The sequence below is a fragment of the Gorilla gorilla genome, chromosome 3, assembly GCF_029281585.2.
Source record: "Gorilla gorilla gorilla isolate KB3781 chromosome 3, NHGRI_mGorGor1-v2.1_pri, whole genome shotgun sequence".
In the NCBI taxonomy this organism is placed as follows: Eukaryota; Metazoa; Chordata; class Mammalia; order Primates; family Hominidae; genus Gorilla; species Gorilla gorilla.
Genome location: NC_073227.2, coordinates 183,028,811 through 183,054,162, shown reverse-complemented (window position 1 = coordinate 183,054,162; position 25,352 = coordinate 183,028,811). Strand labels below are relative to the sequence as shown.

Here is a 25,352-nt window from a genome sequence, read left to right as displayed (position 1 = left end):
TTCTTTTTTCTAAATCTTGCATATGTTTTAGTCCTTAGAGCAGATTGTATGTTTTTCAAGGGAATAGGTGTTTTTTTGTTTGTTTGTTTTCTGTTTTTGATACTGAGTCTTGCTTTGTCGCCCAGGCTGGAGTCTAGAGTGCAGTGACACCATCGCCGCTCACTGCAACCTCCGCCTCCCAGGTTCAAGCAATTCTCCTGCCTCAGCCTCCCTAGTAGCTGAGAATACAAGCACGTGCCACCACACCCAGCTAATTTTTGTATTTTTAGTAGAGATGGGTTTTCACCATGTCGTCCAGACTGGTCTCCATCTTCTGACCCCAAGTGATAGTCCTGCTTCAGCCTCCTAAACTGCTGGGATTACAGGAGTGAGCTGCCACACCTGGCTGGGAATAGGCTTTAACATGAACAGTTGTAAACATAATGCTCCAGGCTCACTCAACTTTTGGTTAAAATTAGGCTGATTTATATGATAACCTTTAGTATGTACCTGCCAAAACAGGAATGAAAATCCTGTCAAATATTCTTTTAATACTATATGGTGAACTCATAGTTTTTTTTTGTTGTTGTTGTTTGCTTTTGTTTTTGTTTTTGTTTTTGAGATGGAGTTTCTCTCTTGTTGTTCGGGCTGGAGTGCAGTGGTGCGATCTCAGCTCACTGCAACCTCCACCTCCCAGGTTCAAGCAATTCTCCTGCCTCAGCCTCCGAAAACAGGCCCCTGCTACCACGCTAATTTTTGTGTTTTTAGTAGAGATGGGGCTTCACCATGTTGGCCAGACTGGTTTCAAACTCCTGACCTCAGGTGATCCACCCACCTCAGGTTCCCAAAGTGTTGGGATTACAGGCATGAGCCACTGCACCTCGCGGAACTCATAGTTTTTTAATGGAAATTTGACTCGTGTTTGGCTCTACTCACATGAACTCACACTTGCTTAGAAATGCTGCTCTGCATGGCACAATCGTCATCCCCTGGAGAGCTCCATGAACCCTCCAGTTGTGAAGGTGAAAGCAGGGAAAACTAGACCATGATTTTTGGGCACCTTAAAAGAGATAATAGGTAAAGAACTTAAAAATTGCATGCTACATAGTAAGAATGATATGTGTTTTCATCTTATCATTATTATTTTTATCATTTCCCAACTAGTAAAACTAGTCTCAACACTATTTTCATAGATCTACAACCAATTCTCTGTCTCCCAGGGTGAGCACAGGTTGTGTGTCTGTACTGAGACTCCATGCTATTGACCTACTTTGTGTTTATCTCCTTATGAAGAAGCTTAGTTGCCTGTGCCCAGAGTGTCTTGTGTTAGTTTGGGCCTACCTGGGGGTATCTGGAAATAAGTCTTTATATTTTCTATATCATAGAGTATAGTTATTTTTGTGCAAAGCATATTTTCAATAATATATCTTATTTATTTGTTGTCTGTCTAAAATTTATATTACTAGATAAGGCATACTCTACTCTCAGTCACTGGGAATTCACAAACCAAATAATTAGATTCCTATGACAACTCTTACTTATGGGCTGTTTGCAGACTTAATAAATTAGAAACCCAAATCTATTAAGGGATAAACATATTATAGAAGGAATTCTTACGTATGTGTACATGTCTACATTTTAAATCATACAAATTCACTAGTTTTCATAACCAAATCATTAATTCGTGATTTATATTTCCATTAATTACAAATCTTTTCATTAGTGATTTATGTTTTTAAAAATCATCATTATTTATCACTCTAAAAATACACTGAAAATACTGTTATAATAATTGGCATGTTTACTTAATTTATGTGGCTCTTTACCAAATAGCTTCAGCTATAATATTTAGCCAGGCATAAATTTTCTCCTGGAACCAGGAGAAAACTTTCTTGAATGTATTTGTATATAATCTTCATGTCCAAAGAAGTATGCAGTTGGTTATGCTTAACTGTCCACAGTTTCTCCCAAAAGATTAAAGAGTTTACAACTCTGTGCCTTTGTGCAGCTTAATGCTCTTTTCCCCAAGTAAATTACTTTGCCATCCTTTAATTCTTAGCTCAAGTAACAGTTTCACTTGGAGACTCTCCCTTTGCCCCATAACTCAGCAAATGCAGCTGCTCCTCACATCCTTGTTTCCACATCACCCTATAAATTCTTTAACATTGTGTTGTAAGTAATAGCTATTTGTCTTTCCAGATAGAATATGAACTTCAGAGGTCAGACATCTATGTTATTTATAGTTAACCCCTATTTAATAGCACAGTGCTAGACATGTACGTTCCAAATAAAAAAACCCGTGTTCCAATAGTGAGTGGTTATTTAGTGTGTCAATAGCCTACTAAAATGGCAAGGTGATAATAAGAAACTTAATGCGTTCCAATGATATTTAAAATTTCTTCAGACAAAAATGAGATAGACAGGATATCTAAAAGTGAGTTAGTTAGAACGTGTGTCATATATATGAAAAATGCTGTCTTCCTCATTATCCTCTTAAAAAACTCGTAAAATATTGTAAAATTAAATAGGTACACCCTTTAAATGTTTCCAAGTTAATTCTTTCACTAGGGAATGTTGCCTAAGAATACTAAGAAACATTGTCCAGTCATTTAAAAAATTATTTATTTTATTTCCATTTCAGTTAATAACTGGAAAAGTGGCCTATTAGCAACAGGCATATCTCTTTATACTGTACCTTATCTGATTGCACTTTGCAGATACTGCATTTTTTATAAATGGAAGGTTCGTGGTAGCCCGGTGTTAAGCAAGTCTGTCGGTGTCATTTTTTAAAAATAGCATGTGCTTATTTTATATCACTGTGTCACACTTTGATAATTCCCATAATATTTTGAACTTTTTCATTATTATTATATCTGTTCTAGTGATCTGTGATAAGTGATCTTTTAAAAAATTTTTAATTATTACAGGTACATAATATTTGTATATATTTATGGGGTACATGTGGTATTTTGATAGAAGCATGAAATTGTGATGATCAAATCAGGAAGAGAGCTTTATGTTACCATTGTTACTGTTTTGGAGCACCATGAACTGAACTGCACCTTTATGATATATTGAAATTAATCTGTAAATGTGTGTGTTGTGACTGCTCTGCCAGACCGGCTGTTACCATATCTGTCTCCCTCTCATCAGGCCTCCCTCTTCCCTGAGATGCAATAATACTGAAATTAGGCCAATTAATAACCATACAATGGCCTCTAAGTGTTCAAGTGAAAGGAAGAATTGCATGTCTTTCACTTTAAATCAAAGGCTAGAAATGATTAAGCTTACTGAGAAAGTTATAACAAAAGCCGAGACAGGCTGAAAGCTAAGCCTCTTGCACCAAATATTTAGCCAAGTTGTGAGTACAAAGGAAACGTTCTCGAAGAAAATTAAAAGTGCTACTTTAGTGAATGTATGAATAATGAGAAAGTGAAGCAGCTTTATTTCTGATATGAAGAAAGTTTCAATGGCCTGGCTAAAAAATCAAAACAAGCACAACCTCCCCCCAAGCCAAAGCATAATTTGGAGCAAAATTCTCACTCTTCAATTCTGTGAAGGTTGAGAGAGGTGAGAAAGCTGCAGAAGAAAAGTTGGAAGCTGGCAGACGTTGGTTCACGTGGCTTAAGGAAAGAAGCTGTCTGTATAATATAAGAGTGCAAGGCGAAGCACCAAGTGCTGATGCAGAAATTGCAGAAAGTTATTAAGAAAACCTAAGATAATTAATGAAGGTGGCTACACTGAACAAGAGATTTTTCAATTGGATGAAACAACCTCCTATGAAAACAAATATGCCATTCACCACTTTCTTAGCGAGAAAGAAGTCAATGTCTGACTTCAAACCTTGAAAGGACAGGTTCACTCTCTTGTTAGGGGCTAATGCTGCTGGAGAAGCAGCATTTAAGTTGAAACAAATGCTCATTTACCATTCTGAAAACCCTGAGGTCCTTAAGAATTATGCTAAACCACTCTGTGCTCTATAAATGAAAGAAGAAAGCCTGTATGATAGCACACCTGTTTACCGCATGGTTTACTGAATATTTTAAGCTCATTATTGAACGATTGCTCAGAAAAAAGATTCCTTTTAAAATATTACTCCTCTTTCACAATGTACCTGGTCACCGCTTAAGCACTGATATAGATTTACAAGGATACTGATGTGCTTTCATGCCTGCTAACAAAACATTCATTCTGTAGCACATGAAGCAAGGAATAATTTTGACAGTCAATTCTTATTATTTTAGAAATATATTTTGTAAAACTTTAGCTGTCATAGACAGTGATTCCTCTGATGGATCTGGATCTGGGCAAAGTAAATTAAAAACCTTCTGGAAAGGATTCACCATTCCAGATCTCATTAAGAACATTCATGATTCATGGAAGGAGGTCAAAATGTCAACTTTAACAGGAGTTTTGGAGAAGGTGATTCCAGTCTTAAAGATTACTTCCCATGATTCCACCCTTCAGTGAAGGAAGTAACTGCAGATGTTGTGGAAATAGCAAAAGAACTAGAATTAGAAGTGAAGCTGAAAATGTGACTAAATTGCCACAATCTTACAGTAAAATTTGAATAGATAAAGAGTTGCTTCTTATGAATGAGCAAAGAAAGTGGTTTCTTGAAATGGAATCTACTCCTTGTGAAGATGCTGTCAACGTTGTTGAAATGACAACAAAGGGTTTAGAATATTACATAAACGTAGTTGATAAAGCAGTGGCAGGCTTTGAGAGAATTGACTCTAATTTTGAAAGAAGTCCTACTCTAGATGAAATCCATGAAATGCATTACATACTACAGAGAAATCTTTCATGAAAGAAAGAATTAATCATTGCAGCAAACTTCATTTTTTTTTTTATTTTAAGAAATTGCCACATCCACCCTAACCTTCAACAACCACTACTCTGATCAGTTGACAGCTATCAACACTGAAGCAAGACCTTCCAACAGCAAAAACTTGTGACTCACTGAAGGCTGATATGATCATTAGCATTTTTTAGCAATAAAGTACTTTTGATTAAAGTATGCACATTGATTTTTACACATAATGCTCCTACACACTTAATAGACTATAGTATAGTGTAAACATAACATGCACTGGGAAACTGCAAAATTCAGGTGACTCACTTTATTGCAATATTGACTTCATGTCAGTGGTCTGGAACTGATCCTGCAATATGTTTGAGGTATGGTTGTATATTAATTTTAGATCTTCCCCATAGTTCATGTCAAAGCTTAGTAGTACAAAACAATAATGCTGTAAGAAGGATGTACATAACTTTTAAAATCTTATATCACACATTAAAGAACATTTTCTTTTCCATAGTATTTTTCAAATCCTCAAATTAATATACATTGAGAAATAAATGTTTCTGATTTATTATGGAGAGGAGTGCCTATATGTGTGGGTACCATGGATAGGTTTTTTAAAAGTATATTATATAATTTCCCTTTTCACTATTTCAATTATCTGTTATGCTTAATATGAGACTTTGTGTTATTTTCTAACATATCTCACTACCTGATCCATCCCTTATCCATGCTATCTTTTCTGCCCTAAATGACCGTAATTCCTTAACCCAGTCTGTTACACAGCTTATCACTGTGTAAAAGTCAGTGTGTCTATGTCTTTCATGAGTCCATGAACCAAAGATGTCCATTTTGACACTGGGAAAATTCTTAAAGACTCTATTTGACACTGCATGTTTTGATTGAGTGTATATGTCATATTCATTGGATTTCAACATACATGATCTTGGTGAAAACAAGCAAACAACAACAACAACAAACTTTCTGATGTTTCCAACTACTTCTAAACCATTAGTAATATGTCCCATAATGGGAAACCATTATTTTCAATTTAGACACACATGAATTTGCTTCATATAACTTCTTTTTTTTTTTTTCTTTTTTTTGAGATGGAGTTTTGCTCTTGTTGCCCAGGCTGGAATGCAATGGCGTGATCTCGGCTCACGAAAACTGCCGTGTCCTGGGTTCAAGTGATTCTCCTGGCTCAGCCTCCTGAGTAGCTGGGATTACAGGGATGCGCCACCACACCAGGCTAATTTTGCATTTTTAGTTGAGATGGGGTTTCGCCATGTTGGTCAGGCTGGTCTCAAATTCCTGACCAGGTGATGCGTCCTCCTCGGCCTCCCAAAGTGCTGGGATTACAGGCATGAGCCACCGTGCCAGGCCTGCTTCATATAACTTCTAAATGTAATATGTAACATCAGAATATGTATGCAATAAAATAAAAACACAATTTTTTTAAATTCTGATGGTAAATTCTGTCCTAGTTCGGTTTTTTTTTGTCAAGTGCATGTCATTGATATCTTGTTTACGGTCTTTATAATTTGGGGCAATACTGAGAGTATCTCAACCCAATCACAAGTTCTCTCTAGATTTTCTTACTGAAAATTACAAAAACAGAGCAAATACAATATGAATATACAATGAGAAGCAACTACAATTTTAGCATTGCAATGAATAACTTCACATCAAAATATTAAACCAAAGGAGAAGTTGGTTGACTGTTGACTGACACTCTATAACTTTTCCAGATTGTGTTTAAATATATATTCATTAGGCTACTAATAAATCTAATGACATTTCTTACCAACATAAGAAAATTACTTTCATTTCTCCATGAATCATTGAAACATACCATTTGCCCAACCTTATTTAGTAACTTAACCATTCCAACCCTGCACTACGGCAACAACACTATTTGTTGTTTTGCAGTCTTATCATGCACTCTTTTGAATCTATAACTTTGTCTATGCTATGTCCTCTAGATAGAATGCGCTTTTACACTTTGCTATGGAGATAAACTACTTTTTTTTTTTTTTTACAATCTCATCTTTCTCTATAAATTCTTCAGTTCCCACCTTCTCACAGCTCACCTTCAGCTGCCCAAGTTAAGAAAGACTGCATTCCTCTCTGGACTGTACTATCTAGATTTGATACATAATTCCACTATTGAATATCACATTTTATGGCATATATCTGTGTGTGTCTCTGCCTATCTCTCCACCTGACTATTGAATTCTGGAGTTCAAAGACTCTGTTGGAAAAGTGTCCACTCTTGCAGGGGCTAAGACATTAAGGATATGTCAGTTCAGACTGCAGAATAGTTTTCTTCATGGAAGATACAATCCAGTGGGAGGAACAGACAATTGACAGACATATATTATTCTTAGAAGTAGTGACTTTTGTGAAAAATGAAAAAAAAAGTTAAGATAAATAATAATGGGGGTGCTGATTTAGATAGAATGTTCAGCGAAGGCCTTGTTGAGGTAAGACTGGATCAGGGATATGACTCAAATTCTAAGAAAAAGAATTTTAAATAAAAGATGATAAGATTTTGATTAAACAAAGTAGAACTGAAAATTTAGCTTTATAGTTTACTGATAATATATGTATGACTCCAAGTTTGAGTACACTTGATATAGTGGATTCTGAGTGACCATATCTCTATTTTTCAGGCATTTTTTTCTATGCCCACTGTCTCCCCTCTATTTTCGAGGCATTTTTATAATTTAATTGCCACCACCAAAATAGATGTTTTTGATAAAGTGTGTGCATGTGTGTGTGTACCTATATGTGTGTGTATGTATGTGGCTTTGGGGAGGGAAGCTCACATGTTCATGAGTATTCATGTGTCAGAATAACACAGAATAAATTTTTTGTGGGATTATTGGAGACTGGATCTACTGAGACATTCTCCTATTCTCAAGTTCCATGAATTTCCAATCCGTATTACTTAGTGGGTCTAACAATATATTTTGAAACACCTCAGTATTTTATACTTCTCCCTTATACCACATGAGAACAAATTTGTGATGAATGTGAGTATTCTGCTGCAAATTATCACTTTTAAAACCATTTTTAATTGGTAGCATTTGTCTGGGAAGTAATAATTACAATCAGAGAGAAGGGAAGAGTTCTGAGAATGAAATTCAACTAGTCAGCCTGCTAAAATTAGTAAGGTTTACCTCTATGTATATTTCCCACAAAATTTATATTTTTATAAACTTTATTTTTATCCATTGACTATTTTCAGTGTTAGGATCTATTGACTATTATTCATAAGTTTAAAATCACCTACTCACAACTGAACACTGAAGTATATATACATAAGGACACTTTGGTAAATTATATCATCAGTTTACTGTAGGAAGAACTATGGATAATATGGATTGATAGAAAGATTACTTTAGCTAGAACACATCACTTTTGACTACTGCAGAATTTATTTCTATCTTTTGCTAATTTGTAAATTTTATGTTTATTGATTTATTTTGGGCTTTATTCGATATACCAGTGAAAGTCTTCTATACATTTGAGTTTTCTCAAATCCCATGAGAGAAATGAACTTATTTTCAGCATTTAGCCAAGCTAAACACAGCTTGAATGTGCTTTATTATACATATTAGTCAAAGAAAAATCACAAGTAGTGCGTTTTTTCTCCTGGACTTTATAGTTTCTCAACTTATGCCACCTATTCAACTAAAGGAAATGCTGTGTTTGCATAACAGGAAATTTCTTAAAAAGAAAATAACTTTCCAGTATTGCTGCAATGAGATAGAAGAAATTTTCACAGGGATTTTCCTTTTAATTTTTACTTGTTTTTAAAAATAGTCATGTTAATTCTGTTAATTATCTAGAATAACTTAGTCTTACTATATGTTTTTTATTAGTGACCAAATGCAAACAAGTCACATGGGGATGAGGAAAAACAACAGCAAACTAGATTTTTTTTTTCCTCATTACTCCCATACTAAAAGGGGAAAGAACCTTGCCTTATATCTACTTGATATCTTCTACTTCTTTTTTTATATAAACAAGTTATTTTTATGTATAGTGAAAAGTACTATGTATAGTCTCTCAGAGTCAGAGAGCATCAGTTTAACTCTTTAGGGGACCAACTCAATTCTGTCTGCATGTGCTTCACTCTTATGTCTCTCCATGTGAAAGGAAGTCTGTAGTAGTCTTGGTATTGACCAGAGAGCACATGACTAGTCTCATTCGTGTAACATCATATGTATATATATTATAAAAGAGTATTTGTGGGTATCATCTGTGTGGACTTTATGGCTCTCCCTTAAAATAGTTTAAGCTTATAGTATGGAAAGGGAGGACAATTCATTGATAGTCTAATGTTTACTACCTCAATGCTGTTACGGTGGAGATGATGCACTTAGCATTTAGCATTTAGATGATTTCTTCACTTTCCAGAGAGCATTTGCTTCTCAGTGAGAAGGAAGGAAATAGGTAAATTATGTTTGAAGATATTGTAGCCAGAAATTTTTAGTGTTTCATCAGGAGAAATCTGTTTTCACATTATAACATAGCCATCATCAAATGTTAATAATCATTATGTCATAAATCCAGATACTGGAAAAGAAATATCCTTAATATCGCCTAGTGTGGTCACATTCAGCCCAGTTAAAAGACTAGCAACATGGTACTTTGGTGTTATTTGCTAAACTCCAGTTTGTTTAGATGCTTCAGAACCACTTATAGCTCATTTGTACAACTACTGTGTATCCCAGTTTGACTGAATTTTACATTGGTTTAGTTACGTTACATTTACTTTATTTCTGTTTAAAAATATTTAAGATACCATATTGTTGACTCTTGTATTTATTATAAAACTATACTTCTTCCCAGATTGTCTTTGCTAATCTTTATCATACTGTCTGCTAAAGCTTTTAGCCATCTTACATTACTGGACTGGATTTCATGAAGTATGCTGATGTAATTAATATACAGCACTTTGGAATTCTTCCAAGAAATAGCATAGTACAATGTAAAACACGAATAGTTTGCTATTATTTAGCTTTGACACATAACCAAATATATTTCTTATTTTAAGTCAAGTTCACTTTATTAGAAAATCTTTTGAAAGAATGTTAAAATTAAGTTATACCTAGAAATATAAACATTCTTCTATTATGGACAAGACCTAAGTCTTCCTAATGTAAGAATGTTTTTCAAATGAATCGTGTGGACAGAATAACAAAAGTTTCTGATCACTCGTGAGTTCTCACATAGTTAAATAATCACAATTTTCTTTATAATGTTTTCTCATTTAAAGTAAATATTTTGAACATGAAGTTATAGTTTATAAAATAAAATTGTGGTAAATCTATATTGCCATTGTGAATAATGTAACATTAAAGTAATAGAAGCAAATTGGAACAGTTATTATTTACAAATCCTAAATAAGTCTCTAGTGAAAGGGGTTTATACAACTTTGACAGTAATGCAGGAGTTTACCCTTAAGTTTTCTTCTCACTTTGCAAATCTATTGTCATTCTTTCCAGTCCACTAATTAATTACTAGTTTCCCTTCTCCAAATTCATGCTTCTTAAATATTTCTTGTTTATAGAATATTTAGACAGATTTGAATTGGTAATTTATAATTATATAAAACTGTATGGGAGAGAACTTGATTTTAGAAAACAAATACAGTGAAATATAATATCAATAAAAAGCCTACTCAACTATAGGTAAACTAAGCCTAAGATTGTTACAAATTTGTGACGACAAAACTCAACTAGGATTGGCTCAATCATACCAAGCTGTATGTGTGATTCTTCTCACCTACTCTCGCAAAAAGCCATGCACTTAAAATCTCCATCTTCTCAAATTTCAGACAAAACACTCAACTTCCACAATTAGCCAACCACCTTTCCTTCTATTACATAAAGAAAATAAATCAAGATTGAATATGTTTAATTTGTCATATCAAACCTAGAAACCTCCTGCATCTATGACTAAGTCTTCCCGTTCCCACCTGTTCTATTACAGAGACTGGTCTTCTTTCTATCTAAATTTTGCCCCCAATTATATTCTATCACACCCACCCTTTCAATAACCATATGTAATCAGTCATGCTGTCTCTTCTTTTTATCCTAATCCTCTCAATTTCTACCATGTATATTCCATCATTTATGTATTCTCAAATCTCAGTGATATAAATAATAATGTAATATTACAAAACTAAACAAAATAAAGCAAAAAGCCAATAAACAACAAACATAATACCTCTTTCCAGCTACACTCCATAACAGGCTTTTTATTCCTAGTCATGTTTCCATTATGTAATTTTTCCCACTTTGTACAAATTTCAATCACCCTCTTCTCCTTCCTTAGATAACTTGAACTGGACATTTAATCCCATATGAGCACCAAAAAACGTTTTATCTAAAGTCAATGATTCTATCTATGTCAATATATTGAATGGGCATTTTCTTAGACATAATTGTGCTTCACCTCTCAGAATAATTCTGTACTATTGAAAATTTCCTTCCAAATAATATGTTCCTTGGGATTTCATGATTCCTTGATCTCTTGATTTTTCTCCTGTAATTTTTTTATGCTTCCATCCTCTTTTGTTGGTTAATTCAACTTTATATTTTTCTTATACGTTTTGCAATACTCAGTTATAGATCAGTGAGTTCTACTCTATGTTCTAATTTATAGGGTGATAATTTATGCATGTGCTAGTGGCTTCAAACTTTATGTGTCTGGTTGAAATACGTCCTATGAGTTTTATCTACCTACTTTGAATCCTTGGAATTATAGTCAAAGTAATTTCAAAGTCACTAATGAAAATTTGAGATTTATTATCTCTCAAGAGACAGAGTAACACAGGGTGACACTAAGGATATGCATGACTAGAAGAATGGAGTTACCTGTAACTAAGATGAAAAAGATGGTCAAGGAAGTAAGGGAAGGTCAGAAATTCAGTCTGAAACATTACAGATAGGCCATGTTATTAGAAATCCAAGTAGGGATGTCAAAAGACAGTTGAATAAGTGAGTCTGAAGTTCAGTGGTGAGGTTGGTTTAGATATATAAATCCTTAGCAATAGAACGAGACTTAAGGCTAGGAGATTAGATGAGATTGCTAAAAGAATGAGCTATATGGAAGAAAGATAAGACCTCAATGCCTAGGACACTAGTGCTTAGGAAAAGAGGAAGCAGTAAAGGAGACTCAATAGGGGTAGCCAGGGAACTAGAAGAAAATCTCAGAGAGTGTGGCAGTGCTGCAAGACAGGTGAAGAAGGAATAAGTACATATTTCTATCCTTATAGCAGCTCAGACCCTTGGAGTCATCTTTGTTGGCTCTCTCACAGCAAAACTTTAATCTATCAGCAAACCTTGCTCTAAGTAGGTATTCCAAATACACTGCTACCACATTGTTCTATGTTTTTGTCACAGCCCACCTGAATTACTGCAATACCTTCTTTAATGGCCTCCCTGACTTTGCCCTTGCCCTTTCAACCTATTCTTAATAGACAGCCAAAATGATTCTATTTAAATGTAATTCAGATAATATTACCCCCTGAGAAGGAATGTATATGTTTTCTCAGCTATGTCTGAGTAAAAACCAAAGTCCTACCAAATGCCCCAAGTGCTAGTCTGTCTGGCTCCTATTACTGCCCAGATTGTATTTCCTACTAAATTTCCTTCCTTCGATCCAGTCCACACACAGTGATCTCCTTAATATTTTTGACAATGCTAAGAACTCTTGTATGTAACTCAGGACAATTTGAAATTTTTTTCTCCCCTAGGACATGTTTTTTCACATATATATATGCTTGGATCATGCTCACCTCATTCAGAATTTTATTCAAAAATCAATTTATCCTTGTGGCTATATGTATAATTTCAGTCACTCCACTCCAACACTGTCACCTTCTGTAGCATATCTTTTCTGAATAAAATTTATGCAGTCTGCTCCATGAGGACACAATTTTTTTCTGTTTTGTTCATCCTGTATAGTCTCATCAACGGGAATAGTGTCTGGCACATAAAAAGTGATCCATACATATTTGGTGAAATAATGAATGAATAAAAGACTGACTGACTGAACGAATGAATGAATGTTAATAGAGGAGAAGGAGGGAGAGAGAGATTCTCATTAACAAATGTCCTTTCGGAAAACTTAACTCTACTAGTTATAGAATTATGAAAAACTAATATATTTTTAATACAAGTAATGTACATTTAAATTTTAGTTTAAGTGACCAACAGATACTCTAAATTAAACAATTAATAAAGAGCAGAACAGAATTCAAACACAGAGGTTGGGTGAGTTCGGATGAGAGAATTAGAACACTAAGTTTTAAAGTCTAACATAATTATATCACTAAGTTAGCTGATTCAATAAATACACATTTGTCATTATGCATTTTATTCTCAAATTCTAAATTGTGGATTAATTTTTGCAGCAAAATCAGGTCTTTATATTTTCCTACTCTTTTGCCAAAATATATTGGCATTCATACAGTTCTGCAGTTCAGTTTATATGTCATTGTCATTTTTTTCTTAGGAACATATTTCGAAGTTATTTTCAGTGTGAGACCCTGAAACTTTTAGACGGAGTAAACTGTGCTTGCATATTAATTGAGAAGTTAGTGCACAATATCCACTTTAAAACTTGAAAGCAAGCTAATTCTTTCGGGGTTGCCCGGTAACTAATAAGGAGAATGTCAAACTGAAAGACAAGTCTGACTGGAGCAGCCTTTGAATAAATCATAGAATTGTTGTCAACTTTAGCCTTAAAGAATTGAGATGGGGTCCAATTCTAAGTTAAACTAAAGCAAAGACAGTTGAAAAGTCTTTTGTGTTTTCTTAGTAAAATTCTCCCCGACGTTTGTGCCTAAACTTATTCCTTCACCAAAAATTTATGATTAATGTAGAGCCATTGAAAGCAAATTCTGAAGGCATTATTTAATACCTGTTAGAATTAAATGGAATGGCCTAAGGCATTTGAGAGGCATGATTATTTATTATTCATTAACCATTTATTTATTTATAAATCCATATTCATACAATTTAGTGATTTCTTCGAGAATTATATGCCCACCAAGAGTTATTACTACTCCAATAAAATACTTTACATAAGGCAGGGATGGGGGCTCACTCCTCTAATCTTAGCACTTTGAGAGGCTGAGGCAGGAGGATTCCTTGAGCCCAGGAGTTCAAGACCAACCTGGGCAAAATAAGGAAGCCTCGTCTCTACAAAAAATAAAAAAGATATTAGCCTGGCATAATGATATGTGCCTGTAGTTCCAGCTACTTGAGAGGCTGAGGCGGGAGGATCACTTGAGTCTGCGAGGTTGAGGCTGCAGTGAACCATGTTCATGCCATTGCACTCCAGCCTGGGCAACAGGGCAAAATGCTCTCTCAAAAAAAATATATATGTAAATATTTTTTAAAGGCGAGAATCATGTTCCTGGGAATATGTACAAAAATCATTTTGATCCTTCTATAGTGAAACTTTATATGAAACAGTTGATCACATATTTACTTACATATTTTGACCTATTTTCTGTTTTATTTCCAGCAGGAAAAAAATCAAGAAAGTTCAAGAGTCAAAGGTAAGAAATGATTGCTTTAAGATAACAATTATATAAATTCATAAAAGAAAGAAAAAAGATATGTGATGCTACTTTGAATAAAAAGTCAAAAATGAGAAAATAATGATAATTAAAAATATTCAGTGTGATTTTACAGCCATTTTGAGCCCTTTGAGGATTCCCCAGGGCCAAAGGGTATTCTACGTTGATGTTTTCCATCTTCATACTGTGCTCTTGAAAACGTCAACTTTTTTGTTGTTGTTGTTTTTTCCCTATATTGTGGTGGTTGAACTCCTCCACCAACCATTGTCCCTACGAGTTGGTGTTGTGTCACTTCTGTGTATTGGCAAATGGACTTCCTCAAAATGTGTCTCATGGAGACCCAACTATTTAGTCACTGCCATCTAGTTAATTTTCTACAAAAAGGCTAGAACATATTTATGCATTAAAAGTTGGCGATAGCTCCTAGTATGGCATAGTCCACATTATTCTAATGTTGGAAGACTCTTTTCTCTATAGTCACATTCTTAAATTTTGAAGTTTACTCATTGAGATAATAAATTACTCTATGTAGATTGTCATCCTTCAGTAAATGGCTTCCATTAACTTGTGCTTCTGCTGATTATAATGATGGCATATCACAACCTTTTCTTAGGTTGATCCCTCTGGCATCTCCATTCACTTGTTGGCTCTTCTTAGTCTACATTTTGGGTGCTCACCTTTCCCTTCCCAAAGGCATCCCGGCCCCAAGCCTGACTATGAAGTGAAGCACAATTGTCCAGTTTTTTCCCCTCCTTTTTGAATAGAAAGATATATGTCCTGTTTTTACCTTTTTCAATGTTCTACAAAAATTAAAAAATAAATATGAAGTAGTTTAATAACTTACATGGTCTTCTGAAATGCTGAAAGGGTAGTTACACTTCAGAGGCTCTAGATTATCGATACAATCTTGCTTATTTATAACAAGTCCAAATAAAATCCTCTCTGCACATTTCCCCACAACTGAATGACTTTTGCAATATATTATTTTCCATGTTGGGTCGTCTGTGTGTCTATATTCCTGAAGAATAAAAAACACATGCATTTGCATTTTTAAATAATTTTGCTAGATATATTTTGTTCAAATGAATTATGTAAGACTGTTCTTCCAGGGATTTCCAAACTATTTGTGTGCATTTTCAGCAAACTGAAGTATCACTTGTTATTTTATATGTGAAATTATTACACTTACTTATCCTCAAAGCACTCATATTAACTCCAAGTTTTATACTATTGTGTTGAAAAGGGGAATTTTTACTTCAAGATGTACTGTATGATGTGCATTTGAATGATATATGCATTTTAAGCTTACTGAGTATGCATCTTCCTTCTCATGAAGGGTTCCAGGGTTTCAGGTTTATCTTAAATCATATTTGTATTCTGTTATAGTAAAAATAAGTGTAGTGTAGCTTTCTACTTGATACTTTATTGCCTTGGGGTATATAAATCATATCATGTGAAGTAGTAGAAATTATGTTTTTCCAACTACTATCTAGGAATATGTTTTCTTTTATAATGCAATAACAATTTCAAGATGATGCTTGTCACTCCTTTCACTATTATTAGCTAGCACATGGTTCAGAACTTTCACACACATTGTGGCTTTTAGACTTGTAACTTTTTTTTTTTTTTGAGACGGAATCTTGCTCTGTTGCCCAGGCTGGAGTGCAATGGTGCTATCTCGTCTCACTGCAACCTCTGCCTCCTGGGTTCAAGTGATTCTCCTGCTTCAACCTCCCAAGTAGCTGGGATTACAGGCACCTGCCACCACGACCAGCTAATTTTTTTGTATTTTTAGTAGAGACAGACTTTCACTGTCTTGGCCAGGATGGTCTCGATCTCTTGACCTCATAATCCTCCCTCCTTGGCCTCCTAAAGTGCTGGGATTACAGGCGTGAGCCACTGCGCCCAGCCCTAGACTCCTGGCTTTTAAGTAAATCAGAGATACACGTTTACATGAGGACTTGTTGCTTATCTCTACTTAGAAAAGCACTACATTTTTCTTGACTATTTATGGGAATCATACTGAAATGTTATTTTACTAGAAATTAGGAATGACCTCTTTAAAATGTTTTCAGATGTTAATATTAAAAGATTAAAAACCCATTTTCAACCATGAAAGCTATAGCTTACTCATTGGCAGATGACAAAAATTCTGAAAATCAAATATTTTATATTCATTGATTACTAATTATTGAAATGTGAGCTATGTCCTCATTTGATATTAGTAATCAATTATCAGCTAGTAATTCTTTGGAGTTCCTGGCTATTTGTTAACTTCATTTATTCAAACACATTTATTACATTGTCAGGAGTATGTCTAGAAGTCTTATTTTCTGCATTCTGTGCCTATTTCTGCTAATGACAGCAACCCCAATGTAATGATACCAGTGCCCTGAACTTTTATTAACACATAAAACATTTGTTAAAGATAACCTTCCATAAAATTGCACTGAAGATTATAACAGAAAAATGAGATAGTCCTACAGATTTGAAAGTAAGGGTCAACTACCAGGTAGCCATATTTAGTAAAGTGTTCTTCAGTAACACAACAGAAAAAGCATGTTAAAATATTGTACATTAAGTGCTTAAAATGCATTGAGAATTTTATAACTATTATTAGACAATGTTTTCCTTTGAGGAACATATCTAGAATAAGAAACACGATTAGTTCACCCCTAATATTTTTTACAGAAGTATTTAAATTTATGATTTCTTTATTCACTTATATTTGAGAGCATCTCTCTAGAGTTCTCAGAGAAAACGGTAGTAGAGTTTGAGATTTCAGTAATTATTGGTTTACAAATAACTCACAGAGTCTGTCAACTTAATAAAGTTTTTAATTTTTGAAATAATTTAAAAGATTTATGACAAACATAATGATAATATCCTCTGTGGAAAGTGCCTGTGCTATTGCACTCTTGCATGCTCCTCAGTATCAGCCTTACACTTCTCCGTAAATAAAAGGATGTTGGACTGTCCATCCACCGAAAAAGTTCAGTTGCTTTTATTGCAAAATTTTCTCCTCCTGTTTTTTCAAGTGGACACTCTTGCCTTTATGCATTCAGAAGTGATAAAAATAAAGTATGTTTTTTTCATTTCCAGTTATATTTTGGTTAAGACTCTGCAATTAAGAGACACTGAGCTCTAAAGTTATTTCCCTAATGACCACTTCCATATAATGTATTTTAATACTTATATTTTCGTAAGTATCTATTAGATTTCAGACATTGTATTGAGTTTTCTACATATATCATCTCATTTTAATCTTCAAATACATATTATTAAATAAGGCTTAGCATTCATACATGCCAGCATTTTGAGAAATCATATCCAAAGTATATAATTCAGACCAGGCATGGTGGCTCACACTTGTAATCTCAGCACTTTGGGAGACCAAGGCAGTTGGATCACTTGAGGTCAGGAGTTCAAGACCAGAAGACCAGCCTGGCCAACATGGTGAAACCCGATCTCTACTAAAAAAATAAATAAATAAATAAAAAATTAGCCAGGCATGGTAGTGCATGCCTGTAATCAGGAGGCTAACACAGGAGAATAGCTTGAAGCCAGAAGGAGTTTGCAATGAGCTGAGATCATGCCCCTGCACTCCAGCCTGGGTGACAGAACAAGACTCTGTCTCTTAAAAAAAAAAAAAAAAAAAAAAAGGAAATAATTTAGATCAATATTGCCATCTTTGTTCTTTCCTAAAATAGATCATGTTTTATTTAACAAATTACCAACTGTACATTAGGTACATTTAACATACTGTTATTAGTGATACTTTTTGTTATCATAAATTTTATAGATAAGAATTTTATTATTTATGTGTTAGTTTCCTTTAATCTTGTGGTTACAAACATTGACTCTCTTGCAAATTTACATAATTACTGTTCAGTGCTTCATAACTTTAAGAAAAAAATCGATGATGATAAACACATCACAATAGTGTTCTAAGAAAGTATCTAGGACTTTTGCCAGGTTGTTTACTAATTACTTATCTTTGAGAAGTGACTTAACCTCCCTTGATATGATTCATCTTTTTTGGTAAATATTAGCACAACATATCCATGATGTTAAAAGTCCTTTACATATAAGATATTCTAAGGCTTATGATTTTACAAGGACATTAAACAATGGTATTATTATAAACATTTATCATTCAAAACTCTATAATCCTCTATAAGCTCAATGAGACAAGTATTACATCATATATATTGATGTACATGAAAAGGGGAAGCCACACAGTTGTTCTTCCTATAAAGCAAATATTCTTATGTATATGAAACCATAGGAAAATATTATGTTAAGACTATATCTAATCAAATTAAAAGTGTGTATTTGGGACAATAAATGTATTATGGTGCCTGCAGTCTACACACACACACACACACACACACACACACACACACACACACACACACACAGTCTCTCTCTCTCTCTCTCTCCATCATGTACATATACACTACTTGCAGTTTATTTTTATGCAACCATGTGTTCAGATTCTCCTTTATTTTCTTTATTTTATATTGGCACCTCAGAGCACTGAAAATCGCCTAATGTATCCGGGGACATATATTTATATTAATCAAGTCAGGGGGTGTTGCTGTGAGAATGGAAATAGTGAACTCCAAATCTGGAATGCTTGAACATTCAGAGCTCTTTCTAGTAGATTAATCTCACAGTTTCTGAGGTTGGCTCACTACTTCAAGGTCAGGTAGCCAGTCAGAAACGGTGAATAGATAGAAATGGGCCTTCAGATTCTTAGTACTGAAAGCCATTAGCTATATTTCATTGACTGATTAAAATGTCCTGTAAAACTGAAAGATGGCAATTCATGTATTTTAGCCCTATATGAGACTCTCCAAATTATTGCATGTCTTTATATTTACAAAATACAATATAGCCAGTAGCATAAGTAATACCTGAAATGGAGTTTATTACAATTTCATGAAATGCATAGTCACTATATTTTTAGTGAACTGCAATACATGCTTTATTTGTTTATTTATTTATTTAGACAGAGCCTCACTCTGTTGCCCAGGCTGGAGTGCAGTGGCAAGATCTCGGCTCACTGCAACCTCCGCCTCCTGGGTTCAAGTGATTCTCTTGCCTCAGTCTTGTGAGTAGCTGGGATTACAAATGCGTGCCAGCACCCCTGGCTAATTTTTGTATTTTTAGTAGAGATGGGGTTTTGCCATGTTGGCCAGGATGGTCTCGAACTCCTGACCTCAGGTGATCTGCTCTGCTCACCTTCCCAAAGTGCTGGGATTACAAGCATGAGCCACCGCACCTGGCCAATACATGCATTATTATGAATTATATGTTTGTTAATTTTTAGTCCAAAAAGTTATTTTTGAAGTTAATCATTGTTTGTAAGATTTATGAAAATTAAGTATTTTTGTCTATTATACTCAATACTTATAATCCTCAAGTACCTAGAAGACGAGAAAACTTACTCCTTGAAAATATCAATCAAGAGATTCATGATTTATTTTCTTGGTTGTTTTTAGCCAGCAGTAATGCTGAATAAACATCAGACAAGTTTATTTATGGTAGATTTGTAATAATAATTCTTAAAAAATAATTAAGTGTTGTAAAAGAATGTGAGAGGACAACAAATGGTTTATACTATAATTTTTATGTCATAGCAATTGCATTATATGAGAACAATTCTATTTTCTCGGATTTATTTTATTAAAAATCAATTTTCAAAATTAAATGAGGGCAGAGTGCACTCTCATGAGTATTACTTACCTCACAGCAAAATATCAGTGTCACATATGCATAACTTGATAGTAGATGATTAACTGGCAACTTTTTAATTACCAATAAGAGAATCTAAAATATTTCAAAATACTTAACTTTATACTTGACTTAACAATACAAATGCAAATTGTTGACTAATAAATCAATTAAAAATGTAATTCTCAATTATAATGAGCTCATTGAAAGATTTTCTGATTTCATTAGCTGACATCTCTTCCATTTATGATCTTTACTATTTAAAAAATATGTCATGTCTTTATGTGAGTGAGATTTATGTTTTTGTGATAATGCAAGTTTTTGAAATAAAAATAGTAAAACGTTGAGTACAAATTCTGAAAGCCATTACATATATAAGATAATAATTGTTACTTTGACAAACATTCAAAATTATAATTTCATTTCCAATAAACAATTCTATAAAACCATGAATAATTAGCAATTGTTCAAAATTAACAATTCTATAAAACATTAACCAATTCTATAAAAGAAAATTAAGTAAATTTTAACCTATTCACTATAAATAATCTAAATGATGCCATCAAATACCTCTCTAAATTGCTTGCAAGTAGTATAGATCTCAATGTAAGTAATAACTTTTTCTAGGTATAAGGGTAGTATTTATTCTCCATCCTTTAAAAAACTCATTGAAATAAGTTGTTACAGTTTAAAATGATCCTGATGGATGTCCTTCTGCCACAGGAAGCAGGGAGAAGAATATCCTTCTCTATCTAATAATCCCATTTTCATCAACCAGAAGAGTTTTCAAAAAGTAACTGGTCATGTTTCTTATTTATTCTAAGAAGGGCTCAATTCATGTTATGCAAACACATAATCTTTCTCTCCCCATTTTGCGTATATCCTCTAGTTTTCAAAAGGTTACCACCAATAAATTTTCTTATCCAATGGATCATTTGTCTGGATTTCAGTGTGATTTATTTTGCAGCTCATTTTGCCCACCAGAAGGCAGTGCTATTAAAAAGATATCAACACATTAGTGATGTTGGGGGAAACAACACAGAATAAATTGATTTAGGTTTTTTCTATTAATAATAAATAATGAATTTGTTGAAATCTGCATTGGATATAAAATGAATGGTATTCAGATGCTTAAGTAGACTTTTATTTGCATAAATCAATATTGTCTTAACCTACACACTAACATCGCAATATTGTTCTTTCAATCACCAAAACAAGATTTCTTGATTCTAGACTTAACAGAGAGCTAAATGCTTTCTAGTGGAAGGTTTGTAAAAAAATACATATAAGCTCACGCCTATAATCCCAGCACTTTGGGAAGCCAAGGCAGGTGGATCACTTGAGGTCAGGAGTTTCCAAACAGCCTTGCCAACATGGTGAAATTCCGTCTCTACTAAAAATACAAAAATTAGCCAAGCATGGTGGTGGGCACCTGTAATTCCAGCTACTCAGGAGGCTGAGGCAGTAGAATCGCTTGAACCCAGGAGAAGTAGGTTGCAGTGGCCGAGATCGCACCATTGCACTCCAGCTTGGGGGACAAGAGGAAAACTCCGTCTCAAAAAAAAAAAAAAAAAAAAAAAAAGAAAATACATAAGCTGTCTCCTGAAATAATTGAATGTCATGTTTGAAGAAATATCAAGTAATATTAATCAAAATGTGTTTGATGGCTTCATTTCTTTAGCTTGAAGGAATAACTTCACTTACCTAGAATGGTTGGCCTTTATGAAAGAGCAGCTCTTGAAATGTTCATATGAATATTGCATTTTTTTCTTACAAAAATCCCTGTTTTATTTGCCAATAAAAATTATACATTCTATCACATTTCCGTTTTTTTTTTTTTTGCTTTGTGTTTCCAGACACTATAAACATGAAATTTGGCTTTATAAAAGAGTATATTTGCTTGGATTTTTTAGAATATCCTTCTTACCTAAGAACTTAGCATTTAGTTAAGTGCATTTTAAGTATTTTTATGTTATTTGAAATATTTTTAGAATTATTAATGTAAAAATTTCATATAAAAAGGTTTGCAATTCTGTAAGTGGTATTATACCTAATGACTTCTATGATACTAAGTAGATAGATGGATTTTTTTGTTGTTTAAATATGATACACTAGAGTTTTATCTATTATGCCAAAAAACAAATAATATCCCTTTTAAATAATTATAAGATATATTTCACAGTTGCAACTCATTACATGGGTAATAACTATTTTGAATTACTTAGATAATAAGTAATAATATCATTCTACTAAAATTTATGTCATTGTTTCTTACATTATTGGTGCATGGAATCATTATCCACAGGACACTTGAAATGAGTGGAAATTCTGCTGAAATGTGCTCTGTGCTATTGAAAAATTTCTACATAATCCTTTATCCCAGAATTTAGACTCTGAGTACTAGACTCAATTATTTATCCGCCACTTAAGATTTCTTAATCTCCCTTTCTAACCTGTAATGTAAATATAATATGCCACAAAGTGCTGTTTGAAGTATTAAATGAAGTTAACTATAACCCTTTTGAGTAAAATGCAAAAAAATCATGTTTTAAGTACATCCATGATAGAAACATATTTATCAAAAGCCTCAATTTCATATAATGTTAAAATTAGAGTTCAAGAAGTGTTGACTTCTATATCGAATCATTATTTTACAAAGTTATAAGTTACAATTCACATATTTTCCAAACTTGAAGATACCTGACCTACCAATATTAAGTATCCTCTAGTTGTCCTGTCATATTTATTTTTAAACTAACACTATTCTTATCTTGTTTTTACCATGATGCATGGAGCACCGTAATGAAAAAAAGAATACAGTAGACAGTACTTTGACCATAAATATATACAGAAGATATTTTCCTTATTTTGGGGGAAGTAAAGCGTTATTCTCTCAGAGTACGAATTTGACATTATAATAAGGACATATATTTAAATTTAGGACAAGTTGCAGTGGCTCGTGCTTGTAATCCCAGTGTTTTGGGAGGCTGGAGGATTGCTTCAGGTCAGGAGTTCAACACCAGCCTGAAAAGCATAGTGAGACCCTGCCTCTACAAAAAATAAAATAAAAAAAATTAGCCTAGCATGGTGGCAGGTGTGTAGTTTAGTCCCTCTAGAGGCTGAGGTTGGAGGACCACTTGAGTTAAAGGCTGCAGTAACTATGATCATGCCACTGCATTCTAGCCTGGGTAATAGAATGTGACCCTGTCTCTAAAATAAATAAATGAATAAATAAATAAAGGAATTTATCTGAAATTCTTAAAAAAACACAAGAAACAAACTTAATTACTTAATTTAAACTATTGATTGTAGTTAACTACTGCTACATTTAGAAACAACTGCTGTGTGCCCCAAATGTTGTGGTAATGTTAGCTTGCCAGAAGAATTCAGAAAAAGAAAAGGTAATGATAAGCTCAGCTGCATCAGATAATGAAGGTTACTTAAACAAATATGTATTAATTTAAATATTAGAAACAGTGTTAGGTGCCAGGGAAATAAAAACTAAAGACAAAATATCTGTCAGGTCCTCTGTCAAGTGCTTTCCAAGTTCTGTGTTATTTTATATAACCCTCAGAAGAATTGTATATATTCACAAGAAGGTAAATATTGATGATCTATGTATCATGTAAAAATGACAATTGTTACCATTTTGGTATATGTGAATTCGGAATATTTTTACATATGCAAGTATATTTGCGAAAAACTTCCAGTATTGCTTCAGAAGTGTTAGTGAATATCCTTTTTTAAATAAAGTTTGCATATGCTCTGTGGTGGATTCTGTGAAATGGTTCACTTAACCATTTCAAACACCAAATGGCATGCTTTCCTTTTTATAGGCTTTTTTTACAGGGCCTAGTAAATTAAAAGCTACATTTCCCAGATCCCTTTGCAGTTAGCCTTCTAGATTTGCTTGACATTTCTCTTCTCAGATTCATGCAAGCAGGGTCTTTTATGGAATGACTTACTGAAATGCCAGGCCATTTTTGTGGGATACCCATTTTCCTTTCACAGATAATGGCAAAGGCAGTGTGGCTCTGAAGCCCGAGGCCAGAAGGTAGGGGAAAAGTCTTCCCCTATGGTTAATTCTGATAATGCAGGGGCAGCAAATCCTTTGATGTCCCAGTTCTATGATGGACCTTTAAAAGCTGTTTCTAACAGCTCACTACACAAACCTTTTCTTCAATCCTATCAGCTATTTTCTACATCCCTTAGTAAATCTCTTTTACTTAAGTAGTGCAGATTCTATAGTCTGGCACAAAGATCTTTGATCAATGTGTCAGTTCATTCTAGAACTAAGAACAACTAGGGATCGGGTATGGAAATGTAAAGTACCAAGGTATGATCAGAGATTGATAATACTTTGTTCTTTCGGTAAGATTCTGGGAAGCAAACTCATCTGCAAGACTGATGCAGACAGTGACAACCAGGAGGTACAAGATGTTAAGCCCAAAGGGTAGAGAAAACATGTGTGTGGTTTAGGCACATATAAAAACCAGACGGTGCAATCTAGCTTGCAAACATAACTCTAAGAAGTTTTTAACTTAGATGTAGTAATGCTTCATACAGTCACTTATTCAGACTTAAGTGTTGAACATCAACTATATGCCATTGTTTTCAGCACTGGAGATACACTACTGAACAAAGTTAAAAAATCGTTTCTTCCTGAGTCTTAGATGGCAGGTCCTAGGAAATCTTACCATACCACACGATAGTCCCTGTTTTCTGGAAAGCAACTAAAATCACCTAAAAAGATCAGGTAGCTTTTCTTGTAAATCCTGAGACCATGAGAGGTCTCTTTTAAAAAAATTGTACAAATGTATGGGGATACACGTGTAGTTTCGTTACAGGCACAGATTTCATAGTGGTCAAGTTGGGGCTTTTAGGGTACCCATCACTCAAATAATGTAAATTGTGCCCATTAACTAATTTCTCATCATCCTCCTCCTCCCATCTTCTAACCCTTTTGAGTCTTCATTACCTGTCAATCATTCCATTCTCTACATCCATGTGTACACATTTTTTAGTCCCTACTTAGGAGTGAGAATATGTGATATTTGACTTTCTTTGCTTGGCTTGTTTGATTTAAGATATGACCTCCAGTTCCATCCGCCTCTTAATCTTGTGCCTAAAACTCTTTCCAGGGGTTTAGAATCATGGGGATTAAGTCATAATTGTCATGATGTAATTTGCATGAATTCATAAAGGGAAAGGGCTCTATGTCAC

At 33.9% G+C, this 25,352-nt stretch overlaps 1 protein-coding gene and 1 long non-coding RNA gene across 6 annotated transcripts in view; one reads left to right on the top strand and one right to left on the bottom strand.

Annotated features, from left to right (window-relative positions):
• The window catches only part of FSTL5 (follistatin like 5), an 807,335-nt gene that overhangs the window by 154,844 nt on the left and 627,139 nt on the right, over nt 1-25,352 (top strand). For 2 of the 4 annotated variants that reach the window (XM_055384072.2, XM_019026097.4), the window contains one exon: nt 14,339-14,369. In XM_055384072.2, coding sequence (XP_055240047.1) covers nt 14,339-14,369 — 31 coding nt within the window. Of the gene's footprint in view, nt 1-14,335; nt 14,370-25,352 lie in introns of all 4 variants that reach the window. The other 2 variants (XM_055384069.2, XM_055384071.2) reach the window with 1 other exon arrangement.
• Nucleotides 863-25,352, bottom strand: LOC109026697 (uncharacterized). 2 transcript variants are annotated; one of them, XR_002005769.3, is made up of 6 exons: nt 25,108-25,352; nt 15,235-15,408; nt 12,600-12,789; nt 5,949-6,184; nt 5,102-5,231; nt 863-1,039 (listed from the first exon to the last, which is right to left on the bottom strand). It is a non-coding gene; the product is annotated as an uncharacterized lncRNA (long non-coding RNA). The 2 variants fall into 2 exon arrangements; XR_008678771.2 differs by lacking the exons at nt 863-1,039; nt 5,949-6,184 and having other exon boundaries at nt 5,081-5,231.